The sequence below is a fragment of the Microplitis mediator genome, chromosome 6 (assembly GCF_029852145.1).
Source record: "Microplitis mediator isolate UGA2020A chromosome 6, iyMicMedi2.1, whole genome shotgun sequence".
Taxonomy (NCBI): Eukaryota; Metazoa; Arthropoda; class Insecta; order Hymenoptera; family Braconidae; genus Microplitis; species Microplitis mediator.
Window position 1 is genome coordinate 22499158 of NC_079974.1, and position 27618 is coordinate 22526775.

Genomic DNA, 27618 nt, shown 5'->3' on the forward strand with positions numbered 1-27618 from the left:
CCCCTTAAAATACAAAACCTCGATAACTTAAACAAATATTTTGAGCATTGCCCCCCATAACTTAAAGTATTAGTGAGTCATCATACTGAGTATGTATACAAACAAAAAATTTTGCCAAAAGTTTAATTTATTTTCACTTTAGTCTTTCACTAAAATATTCGAGAAATTTTTTGTAAATAAGTTGATAAATAAATAAATAAATCTCTTAACGTATAATTGTACGCAAGAAAAATCAATTAACGAGTTCAAAGAAAATGAAATTAAACACTAACATATTCTGATAAGTTGAAAACCGTTAAAACTCAAGAAGATAAAATACATGGCTAAGTTCCAGCCTGTGGAATCTCAAAAATGCATGAAAAATCAAAATGTATCAAAATATCGATTTCGAAAAATTTGTCTCTGTGTTTTGAAATTGCAATTTCGGGCAGCCGAATATCTCGGAAATTTTAACGGCCGGTTGGTTGGTTGGTTGATTCGAAAAACGATTCGAGTTCAGTAATATTTATATCAATTAAAGGATCAGCCCCAAAGAGGTAATAATTAAGTTAATAAAAAGTGATAAAAACTCACCAGAAGAAGGCCTGTCGGAATATCTGGTGCAGTAAACCCAAGCTGGCCAGAGCATCTGTTTCGAAGAATCCCCGGTCGCAGGTGTACTCGTTAAACTACTGGCATTTGTTGTTGATGCATTACTTAATTGCGTATTACCCGATGCCGAATTATTGCTCGAAGCATTATTGTTTGGGTTATTATTGTTATTACTACTATTACTATTGATATTACTGCTAATGTTACTACTAGAACCGTTAGTTCCCAAATCGGAGCTGAGCACTTTGTCCGAGGAACTTTCGGTGCCCGATTCCAAAAAGTCTTTGGTGAGATCAATGGGCTTTTGAGCAATTTTCTTCGGCCGAGATTTCTTGAGCGATATCGGGTCCGTTATCCGCCTGCCGAAGTCGGCTTTCAGAATGTTGTCTATGCTGAACTTAAGGTTACCCTGGATGTCGTTGTTGTTGCCGTTGTTTCGGTTATTCCGATGGTGGTGGTGGTGACTGTTGCTATTGCTGTTACTGTTGCTATTATTACTATTGGTACTGTGGTTACTGTGGTTGCTGTTGTTAGTCCCATTGAGGCTGTTCCCAGCGGGAATGTTGGGTTCTTCGTCACTGGGAGAGTTCGGGCTCTTGGAATCCCTGGCACTGCTTATCAGTTTGCTGATAGACAACCTGTGTTCCTGCTCCTTGTGTTGGTGGTGCTGGTGAAGCATGGAGGCCGTCGCGTGGTGCTGAAGCAGGTTCCCGTGAAGTGGGACCGGGTGTAGCAGCAGAGAAGTTTCCCTCAAATCTCGGCAAGCCGGTCGGAAAACCGAATTGGTGAGTCCTGGAACCGCGGCTGTTGGTGGAGATAGAGACAGCCTCGTCACCATGGGAACTCCGCCTAGTCGATGGTGGAGTCGGCTCTCAATCGCGGAGAACGCGGTTTCGTGGCCACCCAATGCAGCAACGCGATTAGAGAAATCAGCGAGGTCAGCGTCTCGGTTGGCATATCGGCTCAGCAAATGCTGCTGGTTCATCGTTGTCATTTGATAACGAGAGACAATTGCCTCGTGAATACTGTCCGCCTGGATTGGAGATGATGCCTGCGTAGCATGCGAGGATGCTGGTGATCGGATTGAAGGAGTCGGCGAAGACGCTCGTTGCAAGCTGCAGGAACTATGAGGACTTGGAGGCTGATTGCTGGCAGACCCACTCGATGGCGACGGCGACGGCGTTCGTGATGAAGTCGTCGTAAAACTCACGGCTGAATTGGTTATCGCTTCAGTCTGGTAATCCAACCGGGAAGACGTATTTGGCATTGAATCAACGCTCATCGTGCTACTCTGATTATTGATATTGTTATTGTTATTATTACTATTACTACTGATGTGAGGGATTGAATTAGTTTCACAGTCTTTAATCATATCAAGATTGTCCGTCGCGGGAGTGGGTTCACTGCCGACGCTCAATACTTCACTGGTTTCACTTGCGCAATCCGACAACTCTTGGTCCTTATCATGGGGATCCATTTGCCGTGGATCATCATCCAGGTGCCCCGGTGTCACGCGATAGTGCTCCACGATTTCCATTCTCACCAGATTGTTTCTTTTAAAACCCGTGTTCACTTTCGAAAACAATACGTCTTTTTAGTCATGTCCATTTCCCGATTGGTTTCGCACCCAGCAGGTATCTAGTGACCTTCCAAGACTTACATAGCGTAAAGTTAAGTACCAACTCGACACTACACTGACCAGAATCAATGTTCCGGTAAACAAGATTGCATTTTTAATTGGTTTAGTAATCAGACTACAGCACCTTGGCAGCTTTTAATCAACACTTCACAGTCTTGACAAACTCCATCACACTTTCCGCAGGTTTTAGGCTGCAATTATAAGCCTGCGGGCCAATCAATGATTGCACTTATTATACGGGTCCGGAAAACGGTTTTCAGATTTTGTTATACCGGATTTAGGTAATGAACGTTAACGCGACACGTTGATACGGAGCGTGGTACGACGGTCGCTGGTTATCCACTTGGTTGTCGCGGTACGTCTGCTGGTGAGAGACGTTGGAGGGCCGGCGAGGGGCGTTTCGGGGAGGCGACAACCAGGGAACACCCGTAATTTCGAGGCCGAGCCCACTGGTACCTCCGAAGGCACGACATCTGCTGGTTTTCGAGCCCATTGATCGGGTGCCGCCCACGGAATACTCGATCTCCGTCTCACCACCTGCGTGGATGTGTTCCGTACTCTGTTGAGAAGCCCGGTTCGCTCGACTGAATCTGCCAGGAAGGGGGATACCTCATCGAGGATTGAGTGGGAAAAAGTAACCTGAGTTGATGTGCGAGTCGGTTGGTGGTGGTGACCCCTTGCTCGTGCCTTTTTTGTTACGATTATTCTCGGCTCCTGGATCCTGGTTATCATGCCCAGGTGACTACTCCCCTTACATGTAATTGTTCAGGTTTTCTACCTTGTTTATTTTTTTTTTATTTTTTGCTTTTGATGATACTCTGTTGACTGTTTTATATCCTAATCAATTTTGATATTTTTATTTTACGCATGTTTAAAATTCATGATTGTTTTTTTTGGTACAAGCTATCAATTCTTGGATGTAGATGTTTATCTTTATATTAATATTGAATTCAGTTGATTGTTTTTTGGAATAGCGTTTTGAAGCAGAGGTTCCCCGTCATATATTTTTGGAGTTGAATGATAATAAAATATGAATTTTTAAATATTTATCGAAATTTCGATAAATTACGAGGTAAGATAGAAATCTATGCCGATGTCAATTGCGGTGATAGATTGTTGAAATCTAGAATACCAATGACAGTAATAAAAAATTACTAGTAGACTGTCACTTGGTACAGTAGAATTCGGACACGTAATCCAGAAATTCCTGTTTTATCAAGAACGGACTAAAAAGAGCATCTATTTTACCGAGAGGTCTGTGGAAATTCCGAAAAAGGTTTTTATTATCCATCGGGCGAGATAAAAGTTTTCACATAAATCCCCATAGATGGCACTTTCAGCAAAAAAAAGCCAACAATATCGACACCCATTCTATTTCTCATACCCAGAGAAGTGAACGGAATTACTATTTTCGCACTCAAACAGTAGATAAAAACAATAAAATTATTATTTTTGGAAATAAATTAGTCATCTCAAATGAACGAATGTTCGAAAAACGAAGTAACAATAGATCTACTTAAATATTTCTTTTGATGATTCATTAAGATAGACCGTGATCACAATTGAAAATATTCCCAGATGCGTCGAACGGAAATAACGACAATAGACCAAACAGAAAAAAAAAGTGTTTGAAACCAAGATCTGCGTCAGCTATTTTTCAAGCTTCATTTTGGCTTTTATTTAAATCATTATTGCCATTAAATATTATTCTAAGTTCCTTGAAGTAATTATCTAAGATCTTCAAGTTACCGATGAACGAAAAATATTTTCAGTACAAAGCCCAGCTAAGGATTTTGGGAATTTCGAACCATGATCGAATATTTAATAAACATAAATTGAAAAACATAAATTGATAAATGAAAAATTTTTAAATTATTATTGATACATATAAATCCAGAATACGATACAAAATGAAAATATATATATAATATTTCTAAGATCTATTATGAAATGTTTATCTGAAGAAGATCCTAGCACTTCAAATTTTGATTTTAGTGAAAATCTTCGTAAACATAATTTTGATACATTGTTTAGAATAGATAGTAAATTAGAGTATTTGAAAAAAATTGACCTCGCAAAGTGACAAAAGAATTGCTTATAAAAACTCTATCTCATGTTTCCATCCGCGAACTAACTTCCTCGCCGCTGACATCTAGCGGCGACTCCTGAACTACCACTCGCTGCCTACAATCTTATGGACAGTTTGAATTCAATTTTATTCATTACTATCAAGAATTCATTAACTTTCCAATTTTTTCTGTGTTTGAGTCCCAAGTCCGTTTTTCAAACTTCCCGCTAATTAAATAATTCAATGAAACATTTCTTCCTTCAACAATTATTAGTAGGGGAGGGTGGGACAGAACAGCCCTCCTGAAATTTTGATCAAAAAAAATTTTTTTTTTTTCTCCTAATTACTATAAATCCGATATGTTTGCGCATTTTTACCTCTACGCATGACATTTGGGGCAAAACGGACAAACCCAAAATTTTGAAAAAGTGATTTTTTCATATTTTTATCGTCAAATTAAAAAAAAATTATTATAATTCCACATTTCTAGCCCTACGCATAACACCTGGGGCAAAATGGACCAGCCGAAACTTCCGAAAAAATTATTTTTTCATATTTTTCGGCCGTTTCTCTATGTAAGAGGCAAATTTGGTCACTAAAAATATATAAAAAACATTTTTTTTTTTAGTTGATAAATTTTTGAAATAAAGTAAAACTATAGATTTGTTCTTTTTTTATTAAATAACAATTAGTAATTGAGGTAATCGAGAGTGAACGATTTATTACACCTTGAAAAATTTTTTTCGAGTAATAATATAAAACCAAAAATAGTTGTCAAGAGAAAGAAATACATTCTTAATGATGAAAACAATTTAAAAAAAAAAAAAAACGAAAAAAACAAATTTTTTATCATTTTTTGGAGGGGGGCCGCTCTGCCCCACAAAAAAATTTTTTTTTCAGAATTGTGGCAAAATGTCCATAAATTTGTTCGAAATAGGACAAAAGTAAAGTGATCTTATGGTTGAAAGCCACAAAAAGTAATAATTGGCTTAGGGGGGCCGCTCTGCCCCACCCTCCCCTACTTACCAAAGATTAGACTTCTAGACTAAATAAAAAAATGAATAATTACCAAACTCGAGCCATCAACACAGAATTTTTTTTATTATGTTTCTTGGTCCTCTAAACATTTACAATTTATACAATAAATAGGCGCCACAACTGATTATTATTAGTACAGTTACAATTACAATAATAATTATAATCATCAATGTTACATATAATTAGCACATCAATTGGTTATTAATCATCTGGTTTTAGTTTCACTGGCGTACAGTTTCAATCTACAGGTTACCAAAATTTTATTTTTCATAACAAAAATACTTCTCTCCATTCCTGACCTTCTACTTATTATTCTCCTCTATTCAGCAATATTATTATTATTATTTCCGTCTATACACATGCAGTACTGGTGTTCATTTTAAAATTGACATCAAGGTACGTTCAATGAATATCCAGTATTATATATTTTTATTCCTTTTTTTTTATATAGTAGACATATACTTTCTTACATATATTTTTCTTATCAATTATTCATAAATGTTTCTTAATTCATTTGGCATCCGTTTCTAAAGTGCGTATATAATTTAGGGTAGAGGTTCCATTTTTGGACAATTGGCAAATTTGAATTCGTAAAAGACACAATTAATTTTTTGAATACATTTGGAGATACTTTTGTCCCAGTGTTAAAATGGAAACTTTATTTTACTTTCGTTAATTAAAATAAAGTATTCAATGTCCAAAAATGGGACAGTGGCCACAAATGGTACCTCTACTCTGTCGCACAATAGGTACAATATTTTTTTTTCAAGCCTGCAAATAAAATCTAGTTTTTACTTATTGGCTACTTTATTACGAGCACTTCTAATAAATATTCAGATTCAATATCGTCATTTCGACGGAGTTTCTGTGCGCTTAGACCACATTATTAATTAATTATTAATTAATAAATTTAATTTCACAATCAATTTCCAAGTTGGCTGGCATTTTTACCCATAGAAAAAATTCTAATCATTTTTTCAACCTTTTTTTTTTTTTAAATCTCATCTACACACTTCCAAATTAATGAAAAAAAATACTAGAGCCCTCTAATTATCAGTAAATTATTTCAGAAAAAAAATAAAGAACCCGGAACTCAAAATTAGATTTTTGGGGCTAGTGTTAATTTTTACCCCAGCGATTTAATTTTGAAAAAAATAAATCTATCTGCATAAATAATTTTTTTTGTTAAGTCCAGTGTGCAGATGCAAAAAAAAACTGTAAGTGTCCAAAAATTAATTTTTCATCTCAAAATCAGCTCAAGTCGTCCGACTAATTATCCAATTTAATAATGAGTAGATTCTAAAGTCGGCATCAAAATACATGATATCAAATATATGACGAGTAAAACAGTGTATAAGTTATATTCTATAGTAACACGTACATCTAATTGAAGGAAGTCTCTTTGAAGTAGATATTTATACTAAATATCTAATCATAGTCGCGTACATTTGATTACTTTATCAATTAAGTCTACTCTTACTTTCAATTATAAACTATAAATACATAAATTCATAATTTTATTTTATTCGTTTCATATTATAATATTATATTAATCATTAATCATTAGAATAGTTAGTATATTTTTTACTGGTTAATAGCTTGAGTAATAAATAAATATAATATAAAAAAATAATCCGAACAAATAATAGCACCTGGTCCAGCCAGAGTACGTTAGAATGTGGTAATAATTTATGTTTTATATTTTTACGTACTATAAGTATTGTAAATTTTCATTCATAGTTTTTTTCTTACATAATGCTGCAGAATGCGACCCCGTTCTCAATAGCGGTCGTGATGACGGCTGTTTCCATACAAAATGCTCCGTCGTACATTTCGTTCAATCTTTGTTGCTGGACGCGGCTTTCACTCAATGATCTGTAATTAATTTCTCTTAGACATTTTTTTTCATCCCCGCGAATTTTAAATCCGAAAGAGTCAAAGCTTTCAAATAATAGAATATTACGCGCCTAGGTTGTAATTGCCCACCCAAGAAGACGAGGGTCGCAAACACGAAAATCGGGACGTCCTACTTTCCTTCGTGGTCTGCATACAATTTTTCACTGAATCTGTACCCTTTAAAAACGAATTCAGTGAAATTCACTGTGAATCAGTGGATAGTCACTATTTCTACAGCTATAAGTATACCACTAATTCAATCAGTGCTATACTTATAGCTGGTTCCCAGTGAATATTGACTAATTCGAAGTGAATTTCACTGATTTATTTTTAGAGAGTACCTAAAAGTTTAAATTAATGCCTCTGTTTGCGCTCTTTTAGATGAATCAGTGAAAAGTTCTGCAAATCAGTGAAATTCACTGCGAATCAGTGGATAGTCACTATTTCTACAGCTATAAGTATACCACTAATTCAAACAGTGCTATACTTATAGCTGGTTCCCAGTGAATATTGACTAATTCGAAGTGAATTTCACTGATTTATTTTTAGAGAGTACCTAAAAGTTTAAATTAATGCCTCTGTTTGCGATCTTTTAGATGAATCAGTGAAAAGTTTTGCAAATCAGTGAATATTCACTGCGAATCAGTACTAAGTATATCACTGATTCAATCAGAGATATGGGACTATTTGTCCAGTGAATATTCACTGATTGCAGAACTTTTCACTGATTCATTTTAAGAGACCGGGAAAAATGGCGCGCGCTGGTTCTCATCATAAAAAAAGAGAACGACTTTCTTCTCTTTAAACAGACGCAAAAATTTAAACTTTCAGCTACAGATCTGCTCTCTAAACATGAATAAGTGAAATAAGTGAATATTCACTAATTCTGAGTGCCAACCGAACCACTTTTTGAAATAAGTGGTTCGGTTTGCACTTCGAATTAGTGAATATTCACTTATTTTCACTTATTCATGTTTAAAGACTGGTGTAAAATCATATACACACCTCGGATAAAAGCAGAAGGTCCCAATCCCCGTCTTGTGACCCTCGCCTTTAACTGGGACAATTACACACAAGGGTTGAAATGTCCTAATTTCTCCTCTAGGTGTGTAATGTACTATTAAATTTAAATCTGAATTCACACGGAAAAATTGGAACCTGACTTGTTACTGTTCTGTACCCGACTCAGTATGGTGCTGGAAAAAAATTCTCGATTGTGGTGTAGAACAGTAACCAGTCGTGTTCCAATCTTTCCGTGCAGTTTTTCAAAATTTGTAACCCCCAAAAAATGATCTTATTTCAAATCGGTAATTATTTATAAGCAATAGATGTCTAGCTCTGCCTATTTTCGGCAAAGACGGACTACTTTTCATTTTCCAACTTAAAAAATTACGTATTTTTTCAGTTATTTAAAGTAATTAATGATTAATAAGAGCTTACAGTAAAAATAAAACCATTACCTAGGACTTATTGCACGTATTTTCTGTTGCTTAACATGTTTTTTCAGAGCATGTGTGCAAAATCCCATGTTCTCAGTGTTGTGGGAGTGAATGGTGCAAACTCTGCTTTGGCCTTGACGGATATAAGGGCTCGTCATGTTGTTTGTCGAGGTTGAGTCTGACCAGGGTGGCGGCGGGGTGTGAGATCGTTCATACATTTTGTAGTTCTGATACAGATATTCTCCATAAGACGGCGGCAATCCGTTCTGTTGCAATTTCATTAATTAATTAATTACTTACTAAATTTTACTGCACAAAGTCACTTATTGCTTATTACTAATTAAAAAAAAATAGTAATGATTTTAAAGAGACTAGAGACTGCGCAAGAGACTCGACACATGGAAAATTACTTGCTACCGGAATAATTAAGTTAAATCGAGTGTAGCTAAGTGGAGGAGCTGACACTTAGTCTCTACTATAGTAGTAAACTCCAAGGAAACTCGAAGCTCTTATGTCTGATCAGTTACTTGCCACTTCTACTGTTACCTGAACTTTTGACAAGTTCTCCAACAAAATACTAGAGTACTTTTATTGATTACTTTTATTTTACAAATTTAATTAACTGGAGTTTGTTACTTTTTTTTTTGTTTTACTAATTGACAATTAAATTTTTTTGGATCCAGAGCAACAAACTTTTACCTCGGGGTTATGCTTTATAGTTTTTAATCAATTTATTGAAACTAATTTTCGTGCTCGCTCTTGTTCCGGACGAGGAATTATTTATTTTACGAAATTGTCATTTATAGGAAATAGAAAAAATTAGCTATTTTTTTATAAAAACTTATGAGGAAATGGATTTTGGCGATATACCAAAACAATGAATTGGCAAAGATTCAAGTTGTAAATAATAGAGATTTTTATAGAGTTGGGAGCAGTTTTTTTGACTGATGTATAATTTAGTAGAAAATTTTTTAATTTTTTTAGAAATTTTTTTGATATCTACGTCATACATTTGAAATTAATTTTTTTATCGCATGGAAAAAAATCTTTAAAAATGTCCGCGGGAATCGAACCTGAGTCTGAAATTGAATTTTTTATTTTGTAAATTTATATTTAATATTTATACAGAGTGATCCAGAATTAGTTTTACATCGGTCAAATTTAGATTGAGGAGATAATTCTGAGCAGGAAGTTCCTGAACAATATTTCTTAATTTTGAATATTGTAGGAGTTATTAAATATTCAAAGTTGCTAATCAGAAACGAGCTTTAGAAATAGAAAAAAATATAAAAGAATAAATAATAAGTTTTGCAGCGTTGCGCATAGCTAAGTTAACATCTAATTATTTTATACAGAACTTAATTCAAATATAAATGTGTAGTCATTCATTTTGAAACATTGGAATCGGCAAATAGCTTATATAACCATCCAGACAAAATTTAAAACAAAATCCTAGACAAAAGTCCAGTCTTCAACCAAGATGAAATTCGAGATTAAACCAAGACAAAATTTGAGACTAAAATCAAGACAGCAACCACGACTTTAATCTAAGACTTTATATTAGACAAAAAATTCAAAAAAACGTTAAATTGAAACAGAAACTAAATTTAAGACTAAAATCAAACAGTAATTCAAGACAAAATCCTAGACAAAATTCAAGTCTCAAACCGAGACAAAATTATAGACTTAAATTTTTATGGACGGTTATATTAGTTAGTTACCAATTCGAATGTTTCAAAATAAATGACTTCTTATAGGGTAAAAGTACCATTTGTGGCCACTGCTCCATTTTTGGACATTTAATACTTTATTTTAAATAATGAAACCGTATTAAAAAAAATTTCATTGCAATAGTGTGATAACACGGAAAAAAGAGCAGTTGAAAAATTATAGTTTCTACAGTAAAAACAGGTCTTCCGGGCAAAAATCTTTAAACATTAAAGCTTAAACTGTAATTTTAGAAATTTGTTATAGTAATAAAATTAATACAATTTTAAGCAGCAAATTTTACAGTTTAAATTGACAGTATCGAGTTTGAAACTGTAATATTTGTTATTTCTGTAAAATGTACTGATAAAAAATTAAATTTTTACAGTTTCAGACTCGGAGCGCTTTACTACTATACGAAACTGTAATTTTTCAACTGCTCTTTTTTTCGTGAAAAATATCTTCAAACACATTTAAAAAAATTAATTACGTTGTTGCGTATTTTTACAAATTATTTTATTCAAAATTTCTAAGTGGCCAAAACTGGCCCTAAAATGCTAAAAACGCTACTTCTATTCTATTTGAATTAAATTCTATATAAAACAATTAAATGTGAACTTAGCTATGCGCAACGCTGCCAAACTTATTTTTCATTCTATTACATTTTTTTCTAATTCTAAAGCTCGTTACTGATTGGCCTCTTTGAATATTTAATAACACAATATTCAAAATTAAGAAATATATTTTTCAGGAACTTTATGCTTAGAATCATCACCTCAATCTAAATCTCACCCGTGTAAAACTAATTTCGGATCACCCTGTATAAATATCGTCATAAATTCAATGAATATCAACTTTGTCGTAAAAAAAAACCAATTATTTAATAACGAAAAAAAAAATTAACTGTGACCTGAATTCGAACCTCGAAGTCCCGACCGAAAAATAATTTCTATTTTTTTTTTTACAAATACATTTTTAACTTTTGCAATTCACTATTTACATGAATATCAAAACATACATATATATATATATATATATATATATATATATATATATATATATATATATATATAATCTATTAAAAAAAAATTTTTCTGACCCCAATTCACTAAACCCTGAATTAAAATGAATTCTATACATTTTTAAAAATAAAAATTAAAAATTTAATATTCACATGGAAAATTTTATGTTTAAAAAATCTCTTTAAAAAAAAACTATGACCTGGTTTCGAACCAGGCTTCTATTCAGCGCTAAATAGAGAAAAGTTAATAAATACTGAAAGAAAAATTAAGAATGTAATTAAAGTCACAAAGAAAATAAGAATGAATAGCAGGACGATATTTTTACAATTATTATTATTATTATTATTTCATTCATCGAAATTTCATTCTTGATATCAGATCACGAGGAAGTAAACAGAGCTGGTAGACACAATAAATAATAGGAGAGTAAGTAAAGCAGGATAGATGGATGAGTTGATTGATAGATTGATAGATAGTGTGAGCATTGTATATTTACCTGAGAAGATTTATTGATAGCGACGTCGTAGGTGGGCGGCGGCGATGTCATCGAAGGAATCGAATATACCGGATGTGAGTAATTGGGAGCATTCTGATTAAGTAAATGGCTGTCGTGTATTGTGTTCATATTCTCACTGGTATTGGGTATTTCGGGGACTGTCTCGTAGGCATGTTCTGTCACTTCGCGTGACAGGCCACTTACAGGAGCATCTAATTCAATTTCAAGGTCAACATTAGGAATTTATTACTCATTTTTTATTTACAAACTTTGTCGGGTCAAAAATAAAACTTTATTCAGGCTCGTTTTACCTTCCCTGATTAAAAAAAATGATTTCACACGTTAAATGTCCATAAGAGACAGGATTAGAAATGATTTGAAGGATTAAGAAGTATTTAAAATGATTAAAAAACAAATCATTTTAAATACTTTTTAATCATTTTTTTAAATCAGGGTTATTTTCTTTTGAAGTTATCGACGATTTTTCGATAACATCTCGACTTTTTCGACAAATTTAATTTTTTTCAACTTTTTGAACTTTTTTCATCTTAGTTTCAACTTATTCGTACACAGTAAAAAATATTGTGTAAAATCAACACAGTTTGTGTGTTAAAAACGGTTGACACGAAATTTGTGTTGAAATTTCGACACAAATTTTGTGTAACCCCTTTTTAACACAAAGATTATGTTGAAATATCGCCACAAGAGGGCGCAAAGAATTCCACAGTAACACCCAAAATGTATTAATAAAGAGTGTATAACACATTTTTAATGTTACAAAATAAAGTGACACAAGTTTGTGTTAGTTTAACACACTACAATTTTTAACACAAACCGTTTTCGACACAAATACACAATATTTTTTACTGTGTATTTTTTGATCTTAGTTTCAATTTATTCGTCTTTACTTTTAGCACAATAGTCATTCATCTTACTTTTGACTTGCTGAGTCAAGTCGAAAAAAAGTTATTTATTTGCCTTACTTTCGCCTTAATTTATAAAAATTATGTCACCGTAGTTTTGACTTTTTCGCCTTATAATTTAAGTCGAAAAAGTCTAAATCAAATTTCGACTTGATTTAGACTTTTTCGCCTTACATTTTAAGTCAAATAAGTCTAAACCGGCTCCCTGCCTTTATAAATCCGGAATAATTTCCCATGCAAAAATTTCTCAGCAATAATCACTCAAACAAAAATTGATCCGACACAAAAATTTCTCGCTATATATTATTTGCCTTGAAATTCTTCTAGAAAATATGCCTCGAGAAATTATTGCTGAGAAATTTTGTCGCAAGAAATTATTGCATGAGAAGAAAAAGACGGTCGCCGTCTAAACCAAGTCAATTTCGACTTGATTTAAACTTTTTCGTCTTAAATCGTGACTAAGTAAGCCAGTTAAGTCTAAACCAAGGCTTAAACTCAATGTATTTCATATCTCCGTAAAAAAAGTCGAGTTTGTCTTATAAAAAACAGCTCCAAATTTCGACTTGGTAAACCAAGTCTAAATCAAGTTTTACTTTTGACCCGGGTTAATTCAATTTAATTACCAATGTAAGTGTAGTGAGACTCGACCCTGTCGGCACTGCGAGTCCGACGGGACGAATTGATTCTCCGGTCGGATTTGTTAAGACTTTTTTCGACCCTCGTCTGATCTGAGGAAGAGGAACAGCCGCAGTGGGGCAGTTTAGAAGTTTGACTGTCGTGACGTTTCTTAGAGCGGCTTTTAGACTTTTCTTTTGGCGCAGGGGTCGGAGATACCCGAATGCTTTTTAACAGTTGTTGAGCAATTTCGTAATCTCTCTCATATTCTGGTGACAAGACGAGATTACGCGTGTATTTTAATTCGTCTTCACTTCCTTCTTTAGATGATGACACTCCTCTGCGCCAGGTTGAACTTCCATGTGATGTTGGTTCATTTGATGATTTTTCAACTGGGACTCCGGAGTCACGATGTTGGGTAGTATCGTTTGGCATTCTGTGAAAAACAGTTTTATTTTTTTTTTGTAATGATTATTGAAGCGCAGGATTGGATTTATTTGAGTAATGTAATCAGGGTAAAATATCTAGTCCCCAGTGACCTTAGAAATCAGCCCTTTAAAAATTTAGTTCGTTTTGTGGACCTGTATAAGCAGTTTAAAAATAAATCTATGGAATCATTACTTAAAGCTATGCGTACTTCTTGCCGTAAGATGGAAGGTCAGGGAAAGAAGTTAAATTTTAGGTGTAGTTCCATCAAAGTTTGAAATTGAAGTTACAGGTTATTATCATGATACGATCGGAAAGATAATTCAATTTATTTATTGCCGTAAGATGGAGGACGAGGACAAGAAGTTCAATTTCGAAAAAGTAGTTCAGTAGAGGTTTGAAATCAAAATTATTGTTCATTATTATGATATTGACGGCAGACGAAAATTTATTTATTGCCGTAAGATGGAGGACAAGGAAACGAAGTTTAAGTTTAGAGATAAAGTTCGGTCGGGGGTTGAAATCAAAATTATTGTTCATTATTGTGCTATTGCTGCCAGATAAAAATTTAATTATTGCCGTAAGATGGAGGGAAAGAAAAAGAAGTTCAAGTTTAGAAGAAGTATTTCAGCCGGGATTTAAAATCAAAATTATTGTTCATTATTGTGCTATTGCTGCCAGATAAAAATTTAATTATTGCCGTAAGATGGAGGGAAAGAAAAAGAAGTTCAAGTTTAGAAGAAGTATTTCAGCCGGGATTTAAAATCAAAATTATTGTTCATTATTATAATATTGCCGACAGACGAAAATTTATTTATTGCCGTAAGATGGAGGACAAGGAAATGAAGTTTAACTTTAGAGATGAAGTTCGGTCGTGGTTTGAAATAAAAATTATTGTTCATTATTGTGCTATTGCTGCCAGATGAAAACTTATTTATTGCCGTAAGATGGAGGACAAGGAAACGAAGTTCAAGTTTAGAAGAAGTATTTCAGCCGGAATTTGAAGTCAGAATTATGGTTCATTATTATGATATTGCTGGCAAATAAAAATTTATTTATTGCCGTAAGATGGAGGGCGTGAAAAAAAAGTTCAACTTTAGAAGATCTAGTTCGATCAAATTTTAAAATCAAAATTACGGTTTATTAATATCATACTACTGGTAAGGTGATAAAATTTATTTATTGCCGTAAGATGGATGTCAATAGAAGTTAATTATTCGAAAATGAAGTTCATCATAATTTTTATAGCTAAGCTAACGATTTATTAAATTTTCTAATCGGTATAAAAATAACTATTGATTAATAACTCACGTAGCAGCAAAAATAAAGAAAAATAAAAAAAAAGGGTTTTATTTAAAATTATATATGCTGACATTTCAATAGCATTAATGTTAAGCAAAAAAAAAGTAACGTTTGTTTTTATAATACTAATTAAACGTTTCCAAGCTCGTTCGTTAATGTCAACGCTTTTGAATAAATTAACAAAAAAAAAATTAGAGCATGTGTACTTAAAAAAAAAAAAGTAATTCAACAGCTGTATTAATTAAGTAACCTTTTCAAAAAGGTGACAATACAAATAATAATAATAATAATAATAATAATAATAATAATAATAATAATAATAATAATAATAATAATAATAATAATAATAATAATAATAATAATAATAATAATAATAATAATAATATTTTAGTTAATGAACTTGGGCTATTAAATAAAATAAGGAGTAATGAAATCCCTAATGAATAAATTCTCGAGTCCGATAATTGATTGAATAAAAATAAAGAAGAAGGATTGGGATTTAGATTGAGATTGAGATTGAGGAGGAAGAATTCGCAAGGGACTTTATCGAGATATAAATCTGATCCGATAGACTGATAAAATGAAACCGATAAGACCTTTGCGAATATAGGTCGCGAAAACAGGTCGTAGACCGCTGAAAGCAGGTCATTCCGGGGAAAAGTAGGTCGTCAACCGATATACGCGTTTATTATGACACGGTGCATCGCCCTGCCTGGGAAACTAGGGCATTTCCTTCTTCCTACTGCGTCCTCTATACAGTTATTACCCCCGAGTTATTTTATGTAGGTCATATTTAAATTATGTCACAATAATACACTTTCGCATAAATATATACATCGAAAAACAACCAAACAAACAAACTTTTCTTGTTAAATGTTGTGTATATTTATTATAACGTAAGAACACTACTCTATTGCTAAGCTTTAAAAGCTTTTAAGATTATAAATTAAGACACTTCTCGTAATTACGATTAAATCTAAGTTTTTAAATTAATTCCACTGAAAATGATAATAACGAAAATTTAAGCGAAGCAATTTATTACTTTTTTTTACACGGCTGATGTTTAAGACAATATATAAGATGACTAGACGTTTAGGGTGTTCGTGAAAAAGGAGAATTTAATTCCCAACACTTTTTAGTCATCGTAAAAAATTGCCTAGGGTTAAGTATTAAAAGGTTACGGCGCTTAGAGGGATTTTGATTTATTTGAAGATATATATAATTATTTGTCGAGACTTATAATCGCTGTATCGTTTTAAATATTGGTCGTATGATAATTTTTATGGGGACCAAAGTTGTTGGAAATTTAATTTTCTATAAATTTTGTCATGACAAAAAATTTCATAAAACCAACCGTTCAAAAGTTATAGCAGTTCGAAATATTTGGAAATGTATATCATTATACTCTGAGACTTGAAATCGATATATCTTTTTAAATATTGATTGTATGATAATTTTTATTGAAACCAAAATTGTTGGAAATTCAATTTCCTACAAATATTGTTTCAACAAAAAACTTCATAAAACCAACCGTTCAAAAGTTATAGCAGCTCGAAATATTTTGAAATTTTTGGAAATGTATATCATTATACTCTGAGGCTTAAAATCGATATATCTTTTTAAATATTGATTGTATGATAATTTTTACAGAGATCGAAGTTGTTGGAAATTCAATTTCCTATAAATTTTGTTCCAACAAAAAATTCGATAAAACCAACCGTTCAAAAGTTATAGCAGCTCAAAAAATTTGAAATTTTTCCCGAATATGTTCATTATTTTTTCTTAGGCTCAAAATCACTAGCTTCAAAAATAATGATCTAAGAATATTTATCTAGTGTAATAAAGATGTAGGAAATGAAATTCTCTTTTTAAAAAATTTAAAAATACAGACCGAAGGGTATTAAAGATACGTCAGCTCAATAAGATCCTCGGGGCGATAAAAAATATAATCAGAATTAGGAATAAAATCCCGCGGGTGAACCAGCTAAATCAGAGAGCACGAAACCAGGTCAGACTCGGGTCACTGAGCCTCTACACTGGCATCAGCTCACTCTTGCCACCAACACATCCAGTGAATCCATTTCGCCCATTCTTATTCATCCACCAGTTCTATCGCCGCTCTTTCGCCATTTCAATTCTCAATGTATATTAATTCCCGTATTGTTCGTGTATTTTTGGCTTCATTTATTCCCCCAATCCTTTTTTATCCTCACCCACCCCCTCCCCGCCGCCCTTATCTCTGTTATTATTTATTATTAACCTCCAAAAAAAATTCAACCCCTCATTTATTACCAAAAACGTCCAAAAAATTGCCAGCCCCATTTATTTTAAACCCGCGCCTTTTAAAAAATGTCATCAATCTTTTTTTTTCCTTGCGGAGGATCATTTCAAAGGGTTTGAATTGATAGTAAGTGTCAGAAAAAAAATAAAAAAATTTGTTTCATTAAAAAAAAATAAAAATCAATGTTTTGCACGCGTGGTGGTTGATATTACAGACGTTTCGCTTGCATACGCTTTTTAATTTTCTCATCTTTTGGGCTACACGAGACCTTATAAACTACTACTACACTCTAATGCACTTCTCTAAAGTCTACGTACATATTTATTTTTTTTTTAAGTATGTACTTTTCTTGTACCAGACATTTTTTTATGTACACAGATTTTTTTTTAGGTAACTATATTGTAGACATGAAATGACTATGCACTTTAGTTGAATGAGCTTTCAGGGATACGAGTTTTTATTTTTTTGCTTACGCGTTCTGCTACTGTTCAATCCATAGTTTTTAATAATATTATACTCGGGTATATGGAGTTTTGTAATTTGAATACTCGTAAATTTTTATGTCGGATTATATATTTTACAGATGGTAGAAACACAAGGGTAATAAAATATTAAATGAAAAATATATTGCTGCGTACAAAGTGTCCGTAGTTTTCGCTCGACGTATTTTCCGAGGAAAATTTATTTATGAGTTGGTTTCATTGAGATTATTTTAGATAATATTTTAATTAAAAATTTTTAATTTGGGAAATAATTTTTTTTACTGATCGAATAATTATGAGATAAGTTGACGTTCAAGGAGGTCATTAAAAAGGGAATTGAATTTTCTATGACTATGGACCGTGAAAATTATTCTGGAATCAATACTTTACAAGATTTAGCTCTTTAAAGTCGTAGAGACGACTTACATATTTTCCCAAAAATTTCCAAATTCTTTAAACTGCTGTATCTACTGAATTATTGGTCCTAGAATATTTTTTGTAAGGACCAAAATTGTTGGAAATTTTATTCCTCACAACTTTGGTCCTTTTGTAAAATATCCTAGGACGAATATTTTAGAAGATATAGCCATTAGAAGCCTTATAACGTAACTATATATTTTCCCAAAAATTTCCAAATTCTTTAAACTGCTGTATCTACTGAACTATTGATCCTAGAATATTTTTTATAGAGACCAAAATTGTTGGAAATTTGATTTCTCACAACTTTGGTCCTTATAACAAATATCCTAAAGCCAATAGTTTATAAGATATAGTCATTTTGATTCCCAGAAAGAATAATTAATTATTTTTCCAAAAATTACCAAAATCTTCAGAGCGCTATAACTCCGAAACGATTGATCTTACAAAAATTTTCAATCAGACAAAAATTGTAGCGCATAAAATTTCCTTTCTAATGACCACCCTATCAAATATTTTTAAAAAATTATTTCCACAGAAAAAAGGGTTTTTTTCTCATTCGCTATAATAATAATGACACTATTATCACTACTAGAGTAATAATTATAATAATATCATTACTTAACTCTTTTATTAAAGTCAAAGGAAAAAGGATAAAGCGAAAAGTAAGTTTGAAAGAACTAGTGGCAAGATAATTAAAAGAGAAACCTTTTTGTAATTTATATTTTTTTTCTTTTTATTTTTCACTCAGCAGTTGCAGCAATAGCAGTGCCAGCAGTATCGTGTGACTACGTTCTAACAGAGCACGTTAATTAAAATGTCACATCTCTTTGGAACGAGTATTGGACAGATGTGGCAGCTTTAATCATCTCTTCCATTTCAATTAATTTAAATTATACATAAACTTTGGTCCAGGAAAAAAAATATAAAGTTTAAATAGACATAAAAGCAAAAAATATATTTTACTTAATTATTATAAAATAAAGTTTAGAACGTGTTTTTGGGTGCATCTATAAATTTTAGGTTGCGTCATCATGAACTTTCATCTGCTAATGAACTTGCCAATTCAGGTCAACCCAAGTTTCCTACAAGATTATTGAATGTGCAAATTAATACACGTATACATTAATTAAATCATGTTACATGTGCGAGTGTGGGTAAGAGTTAGTATGTGTCTGTATATGTGTAATAGGTGAATTAATTTAACATAAAATGTTTGTATTTTCGACAACGATTGACGATAAATATTTAAATGAAATTATGGGGTTTTAAATTTCAAATTTACTACCTTCGTTTATTTGTTCTGTTCGTTAATACCCGCAGTATTATTATTTGTTATCATTAAATCTTTTGTTTGCTGTTTTTAATTTGATTGGATAAATAATTATCAATTATCATTATTATTATAAATTTTTTATTGTTTGTGTTTCACAGCCTGTATACGTGGAGTAAATAAATATCTAGAGAAATTTTGATAAATACCGAATTTAATTTTTTGTAATTTCGCTGCGATTTATTTTTCAAGTCAATAATTTGAGAAATTAAATTATATATGATTATTTACCAAGACTTCAAATGACTGTATCTCTGATACTATCGATCTTAGGTGTTTTTTTATAAGGAGTAAATTTATAGGAAATTTAATTTCCAATAATTTTACTCCTTACAAAATTTACTGTAAACTCGATACTTTAAAAGTTACAGCCATTTAAACATTTTGGGAATTTTTGGGAAATTCATAATTATATATGATTTTGTTTTGTCTTAAAATGACTATATCTTTTAAAATATTGATTTTAACAAAATATTTACTAAGACCTAAGTTATAGAAAATTTAATTATCTACAATTTTTGTCTGATTAAAAAAGTCCGTAGGATCAGTCGTTTAGAAGTTACAGCCGATTTAAAAATTTGGGAATTTTTGGAAAAATCAAATTTTTTTTTTAAGACTTAAAATAGTCATATCTTTTGAGATATCGATTCTATGGAATTTATATATGAGTCCAAAATTATAGACAACAAAATTGCCATTTCATTGACATTTTTAATTATCTAATTATTTTGAACCACAATCGAGATATCGATGTTGTCTTTAAAAAGATTCCCAATTCGCGGTTTTTAATTAAAAAAAAATTAATTATCCAATAAGTAATAAATGTAAAAAATATTTCAACTGAAAAAAATGTTATCTTTTCATTCATTTAAACGGTACACTTTTTATTACTCGGTTATTGTATTTTTTATTACTTTGAGAATTGAATACATGACCCGAGAGACTGCAGATATGAATTGCGAGAATAATAAAAAACTGGGAGCAAAAAGAGTTAAAGGAGTGAAGCCAGGGGGTCGGGAGAAGGGGTAGGGGAGGGGGTAGAATACAGGAAAAAAAAAGTTTACTCGAAAGAACTACTTATCTGGATGGAGAGAAAATCAATCGACCAATAAATGGCGAAACTATTTGATAAAGTTATTGATTCAGCTACTGGGAGAGTGGCCAAGTCACTTTTCATACCCAGCAATGCACTCGTCTGCTTCCGACTTTAAATTTGCATACCTTATTTTTTAAATAAATTATTATTTTGTTTTGCTACTCCATTAGCGCGAGTAATTTTATTAAAATTCCAATCACCCAGCAATCGATAATTACGAACCTTCTATCAATTTATTGTGTTTATAATTATAATTACATTTAATTGTCCATTGTTTTCACTTATTTATTTTTATTGCACTCTGGCAATACGTGTAATTACTTTTATCAATAAGAGTACAATGCCTTTAAACTACTCGCTTATTTTATCTCAATGAAAATACTACGTAGTAAACGTTCGCCGTCGATTAAATATTTAGATAAATTTTTTTATTCATTTTTTTTTTTTTTTTTTAATTAAAAAAAATTAATAATTGAAATTTTTATGTTTTTTTTAATTAAAAAAAATTATTAATTAAATTTTCAAATTTTATTTTTACCAAATAAAAAAAAAAGAAAATTGGCTTAATTATTTTTTCAAACTAAAAAAAAATTTTTATTAGCACACAATTATTTAAAAAAATTCAATTATTTAAAATTAATAATCACAGGCAGTAATTAAAAAAAAATTTGTGCCATTAATAAAAAAAATTAAAAAATAAATTTTTTTTGGTTTTTTTCAAAAAAACAAAATTAAAATTATCAAACAATTATTTATAAAAATTAAATTATTTAAAAATAACAAAAATAGCCAGTAAAAAAAAAAAAGCCAAATTTTGAAAAAAAAAAAATAGCAGATAAATTTAAAAAATAATAAAAATTAAAACGTTACCTCGAAATAGTTGACTCGAAAAATGAGTACTAGAGTTTAACATCGAAGGTAAAGACCCTTGAGGTAAATAAACGAGTTATTATCTCTTGGTGTGCGTCTTATATCTACAGACAAAAATAGGGGATGTTGCCCGCAGAGTTGGCTGAGGATGACTGGAGCTGCACGTGAGCTCGCCCGCTACGTGTTCCATTCGGATTTGGATGTGTGCGCGGCACCGGGTGCCCACCCGCCGCACACACTCTCCCTAGTAGTCACTGGGCAAGCTTTAATGCTGTGTTTCGGTCCCTTCTCTCCCTTTATCGTCTCCCTTGCTCTGAGAGCTTAAAAAGTGTTGTGGGTGGTTTGCCTCGCTTCCTCGCTTCCTCACTACCAACTACTGTTCCATCATCCTTTCGAATCGATTTGCTGATAGTGGCAAGCGGCGCGCGCGTCGCTACATTTTTTTACTCCAATTACTTTTTTTAATATTTAATCTCCTTTTACATTTTTTCGATGATAGAACGTCTTCTCATCTTATTATTTTATCGAATAAAAAATTTTTTTTAATTATCTGAGATTACGGGGGCTGAATTCTAAAAGGTTTTACGCCGCGGACTGACGAACAGCCAGACGGAGTAATTTTTAGCGGAATTCCGGGAGAGCGTAAACTTGCGGGCTTTCAATGCTTGTTCTGTAATGCATTCTAGGGTGTGTTACATACATGCATGTGTGGGGATAAAGTATGGAGCTACCTAGGTTTCTCGTTAACTCTCAAAAGCACAATAGAGGACTAGAGTACTGAGGAGTTGTGAGAAAGTTTAAGCTACAGTCAAAAGTCAATTCACGGAGTTGTTGCGACAGCCAACCCCTTTCCTGTTTTGTACTTCCGTTCTAACAAGACAGACATTTGTAACCATAAAATTATCAACTCATATATTTTATATATATACATATATATAAGGAACACTAGGGAGATGTCATCAAAAAACAAATTTGTTGTGACTTTAAATATTGTCAGAATTTTTTTTTTAATTGAGTGAAAAAAGTTTTGGTAAAAAATGAAAATTTTCACTGCTGTAGGAACGACAAATTAATTTTTCTGGGGTTAAAAATTTTTAGTTCAATTTTAAAATCGCGCGATCTAGTTTTCGATATTTATCAATTTTTTTATTTTTAATTAATGATTTATTTTAAAATTAATAATTTATGGAGCGAAATTATTTTTTTGGGGGTAGATCTAATTTTTCTTATTCAGATCTGCGTAGATCTTCAGCCAAAAAAACCAAATATCAAATTTAATAATTCAAAATTTTTATTACGAACAAATTTCGAGATTTTACCAAAAAAAAAATTGAGATCTAAAATCTAGATCAATAGAGATCTAAAATTCAAAAAATTTATGTCCATCGATCTATATAGATCTAGATAAATTTTCCAACAAATTTCTAATTCAAAATTTTTATTTCGAACAAATTTCGAAATTTTACCAAAAAAAAAATTTAGATCTAAAATCTAGATCAACACAGATCGAAAATTCAAAAAATTTATGTCCATCGATCTATTTAGATCTAGATAAATTTTCCAACAAATTTCTAATTTAAAATTTTTATTTCGAACAAATTTCGAAATTTTACCAAAAAAACAATTGAGATCTAAAATCTAGATCAACACAGATCTAAAATTCAAAAAATTTATGTCCATCGATCTATATAGATCTAGATAAATTTTCCAACCAAAATCCAAAATTTTTCATGGTTCAAAATTTTGATTTTTATTCTTTTTTTTAATTTTCGATCTAAAGAAATAAATTTCAAATTTATTTAATAAAAAATTTTCCCGTAAAAATTAAAAACAAAACTCATAATTAATTACCACCCTTATAAACAACAAAATTTATTAATTTCCAAAGTTTTTGATAAATATACAAAATTTATTATATTGATTAAAAAACTTAATAAATAATTTATAAATTTCCAAGAAGATAAAGGAAGTAATAAAATATGTCGCTAACTAATTACACTCTGCTGCTTCCTATTTGTTATCATTATTATCATTATTGTTGTTAGTGTTTGCATCTGAGCATGTTCGCGCCCGAGTAGTAAGAGTTCGATTATTCACCCAACCACCCAGGGGATGGTAATCCACCCCTGAGTTGATGCCGCTCGCCGTGTGGTGTCGTCCTGTCCAGTATGGCCACCAACTGGTGATAGGTACAGATACTGCGCCTTCACGTTCCGGCTTTTTATTGTAAACTAAAGCTCGTGTTTGTTCTAGTTTTGGCTCTTACTCTTACCCCGACAATTTTGTTCTGTAATTAGCAAGTCTCTAGCAAGTGATCGTTTTCAAAAATTAATAAAACAATATTTGCTCCACTTATTGACGAGATAGTTTATCTATTTAATTTAAACTTCTGACGAGTTTGGTGAGTATTTATTTTGTTGAAATAAAATAAACTTGATGTAAATACGAGAAAAAGTCTGCGCAGTGATACGATCAATAAATTATTAGACCAGTCTACTTTTCAAATAAATAAATAAATTGTCTATGGGACATCCCAAGATTTATTTGTTGTTAATTTTTTTTAAATATCAGGGGTAATTAAAATTTTTGACGGCCTCTTTTTTATTTTTTATTTTTGCTGCTGATGTTTACTTCGTTTTGTCTAAATACGAATTTTTTTTTGGTTCATTTAAATTTTAGTATTGCGTTGGAAGATAAAATTAATGACGATATTTTTTGTGGGAATTTAATTTTATATAAAAAAAAAAAATTCACTTTTTGTGGATCTCCTGCCGGACGTCATTTGACCAAAAAATTTGATATTTGTATGTTTTGGAGTTTAAATAAAAATAGCAGCTAAACTATTGAAGATAGGGCAAAAATATAAGAGTACAAATTTTTAGGAAATTTAATTTCCTACAAAATTAATTCAGTTAATTTTTGTCGTATCTGCAATAGTTTTGGCTTAATTTGAAATTTAAACTAAAAGAAATATTTTTTTTTTGCTAAAATTCAAGGGACTGAAAACCTCAATGTTTTGAATTCAAATTCTGGATAAACTATTGAGTTTATTGGAAAAATACACATGACCTTTTTTGTAGCAAATAAAATTTCCTGTAAAAACAGTCTCTTTAAACTTTTGCGTAAACTCAATAGTTTACGAGTTATTTCAATTTAAACTCCGAATTAAAATTTTTTTCTCGTAATATTTAAAAATTGATAATTAATTTCAATTAAAATTTTTTATTTTTATAGAAAGTACTCATATAATTAAATAAATTGCTGAGTAATGGCGCCATTTAAATTGCGATTCGCAAAAATGGGCAAGTCCCGCAGCAAAGGAAGTCGAAGTGACAGCAGCGAGTACGAGGACGTGGCATCAAGTCTAGATTTCGGAGGCATGAGCACTCCTGGGACACCTGGTACAGAGTTCAATGTAATTGCGCTGCCCAAAGACTCACAGACTACTATGACCAACTCACCCCCGCCTTCCTACGAGCATGTATTGCAAGAGGTAATGAAATTTTTAAATAAATTATTGGCATCTCCAAGGTCTGGGGTCCAGGATTTGGAGTCCAGGGTCTGGGTCTGGGCTCTAGGGTCTAAATTTGAATTAAAATTACAGACGCAATTGAGACGCACGCCGAGTGAAGTTGATGAGGGCGAAGAAGAGTTCGCTGAAGCTGAAAATGATAATAATTATACGGACGAGAGTGTTGTGTTGAGCAGCAAGGGCAGAATGTTGACATCCGGAGTCAGCAGAGTGAGTGGAGAAAGCGAGGCCAGTTTGGTGGGCAATCAAATAATCGTAAAGGGCCCGGAGATATTTCACAAGTCCAGCAAAGAACTTTATCGCGCTATTGCGAAGCAGTGCGGCATCTCTTGTAAAATGAGCGATCAATGCCGCTGTTTAGACTGTCAGGTAACTTTTTTATTGGATTCGTTATTTTTAACTCGATAATTAGCTTCTAATCAGCTATAAAGATTGTTGTTTTTTTTTAATTGATAATCAATTTATGATTAAAAATCACAGGCTGGAAAAAAAATATTTCTTTGAGTTTCTTCTACTCACTTGAGTAGTGGTTATACAGGTTAAAGTGAACGTTTGAGGTGGTTATTGAAAAGGAAATTGGATTTTCTACAACTATGGTTTCATTATAAACACTATACAATCAATATTTCGAAAGATATAGCTACCAGCGGCCTTGAAATTATTAGCTTACATAATTTCCTTTTCCAAATTTTTTTACGCGCCATAACTTTCAAATTATTCATTCCACGGTATTTTTTATTAGAACAAAAATTGTCGGAAATTGAATTTTCTACAACTTTGGTCCTTATAAAAAATACCCTAGAACTAGTATTTTTAAAGATACAGTAATTTAAATTTTTTGGGAAATACATTTAATAATTCTTTCAAAAGTCCAAAATTTTCAAAGTGCGCTAACTTCAAAACGATTGATCTCACGCAATTTTTTGCTCAGACAAAAATTGTAGAAAATTAAATTTGCCACAACTTTGGTCCTTACAAAAAATATCCTAGAATCATTATTTTTAAAGATACAGTCATTTCAAATTTTTGGAAACTATAATTAATTATTCTTTCAAAAATTCAAAATCTTCAGACCGCTCTCTCTTCTAAACAATCGATCCTACAAAATTTTTCACTAAGACAAAAGTTGTAGGAAATAAAATTTCCATTCCAAAGACCCCCTTGAAAGTCAATTTATATTAATTTTGTAAAATATAAGTAACAAGAGTCCAAAGTAATGAATTTTTTTCACGTATTTTGATTATTAATTTTATGACTTCACGCATTATTTACATATCAGGTCTGTAGTAATTAAAATAATTGAATAATGAATATTTTTACCAAAATATAGAGTCATTACTTCGATTGCGAGTACGATAAAGATGAACAAGAAAAGACTGACGGCGGGTTGGGTGCCGGTACTCCGATGTTCATCGCCGAAGTAATGCACGGAACAGCTTGCATTCTTCTTTAAGTAATCAATATAACTATAATTATAATTAATTACTGCATTAAATATTTGAATATTCGATCGGAAAAACGACTGAGGGTTCGAGTATTTTTATACTCGGCAGAACCAATGGGATAAGCAGAATAAGTTTATTAAGTGAAATATCAGGCTGTAATATTTTAGAGGCATAGATATTATTATTAATATTATTAATTAATTAATTAATAATTACTTAACATATAAATATATATATTCTTACCTTAATTAGCTTAGTTCATTTAACATTCAAGTGATTGTTTACTTTCAAGCTTCCGAAATTTCGGCCATGGAAAATTCTACACTTTTTTTTTTAATTGAAATTTTGTGCGGCCAAATCGTGAAAGCGTGAAAATAATTAATTAATTAATTAATCAATTAAAGTAATATATTAAATTATTTAATTAAAAGTATATTTAAATTTTATATCATCCAATTATTTATTGACTTTTTAAATTAATTGTCAATGAGACTGATTCAAGTACATATATATATTTTTTATTTGTAAATTATATCATTAATTTTTTTTTATTTAGGGAAAGTCGGAAAATTGGGGTATCTACAAAATTAAAATTTTTTTTCTTTTTTTGATTCAAAAATAATTTTTATTAATTTTTAGCCTGAAAATTATTTCAAAATTTCTATTGAATTTTATTTTAAAAATTTCTATTCAATTTTTATACTGGAAATTTCTTTGAATTTTTGGTCAATATTTTCGAATTTTTAACATCTTTTGAGATCTACGATTTTTGAAAATTTTTTTTGGAAATTTTGAAATCTCCGTAAAAATCAAAATTTTGATTTTTTTTATCTTTCAAAATTTTTACAAAATTTACATAAAATTTATTCTTTGAATTTTTTTCGAAAATTTTATATACAAAAAAAAAAATTGAATTTTTTTCGTACTATCCCATTTCGCACCACCCCCACTAATTATAAATTTATATATAATAATATCATTACTATTATTATTGTAATTT

At 31.3% G+C, this 27618-nt stretch overlaps 3 protein-coding genes across 3 annotated transcripts in view; 1 reads left to right on the forward strand and 2 right to left on the reverse strand.

Annotated features, from left to right (window-relative positions):
* The window catches only part of LOC130669828 (bromodomain-containing protein DDB_G0270170-like), a 40361-nt gene extending 37743 nt beyond the window's left edge, over nt 1–2618 (reverse strand). The window contains exon 1 of the mRNA XM_057472929.1: nt 574–2618. Coding sequence (XP_057328912.1) covers nt 574–2128 — 1555 coding nt within the window. The 5' untranslated portion in view covers nt 2129–2618. The remainder of the gene's footprint in view (nt 1–573) is intronic.
* A 4400-nt stretch (nt 2619–7018) lies between these two features.
* Nucleotides 7019–22015, reverse strand: LOC130669264 (uncharacterized). Its single transcript, XM_057472035.1, has 5 exons — nt 21642–22015; nt 13443–13870; nt 11897–12108; nt 8693–8937; nt 7019–7211 (listed from the first exon to the last, which is right to left on the reverse strand). Exons 2-5 carry the CDS (start codon nt 13867–13869, stop codon nt 7085–7087), a joined length of 1011 nt encoding a protein of 336 aa, XP_057328018.1. The 5' UTR covers nt 13870; nt 21642–22015; the 3' UTR covers nt 7019–7084.
* A 1731-nt stretch (nt 22016–23746) lies between these two features.
* LOC130669265 (uncharacterized) lies at nt 23747–27252 on the forward strand. The gene is made up of 4 exons (XM_057472037.1): nt 23747–24042; nt 24876–25134; nt 25246–25542; nt 26504–27252. The coding sequence occupies exons 2-4, from the start codon at nt 24910–24912 to the stop codon at nt 26624–26626; spliced, it is 645 nt and encodes a 214-aa protein (XP_057328020.1). The 5' UTR covers nt 23747–24042; nt 24876–24909; the 3' UTR covers nt 26627–27252.
* Nucleotides 27253–27618: the final 366 nt, after the last annotated feature.

Excerpts from the sequence above, each read along its gene's own strand:
- LOC130669264 (XM_057472035.1), bottom strand. The coding sequence starts at position 13,869 with ATGCCAAACGATACTACCCAACATCGTGACTCCGGAGTCCCAGTTGAA. Across the intron at positions 12,109-13,442 it reads GTCTCACTACACTTACATTG|ATGCTCCTGTAAGTGGCCTG; the intron begins GTAATTAAATTG and ends AAATTGAATTAG. Across the intron at positions 8,938-11,896 it reads CTATCAATAAATCTTCTCAG|AACGGATTGCCGCCGTCTTA; the intron begins GTAAATATACAA and ends AAATTGCAACAG.
- LOC130669265 (XM_057472037.1), top strand. The coding sequence starts at position 24,910 with ATGGCGCCATTTAAATTGCGATTCGCAAAAATGGGCAAGTCCCGCAGC. Across the intron at positions 25,135-25,245 it reads ACGAGCATGTATTGCAAGAG|ACGCAATTGAGACGCACGCC; the intron begins GTAATGAAATTT and ends TTAAAATTACAG. Across the intron at positions 25,543-26,503 it reads GCCGCTGTTTAGACTGTCAG|AGTCATTACTTCGATTGCGA; the intron begins GTAACTTTTTTA and ends ACCAAAATATAG.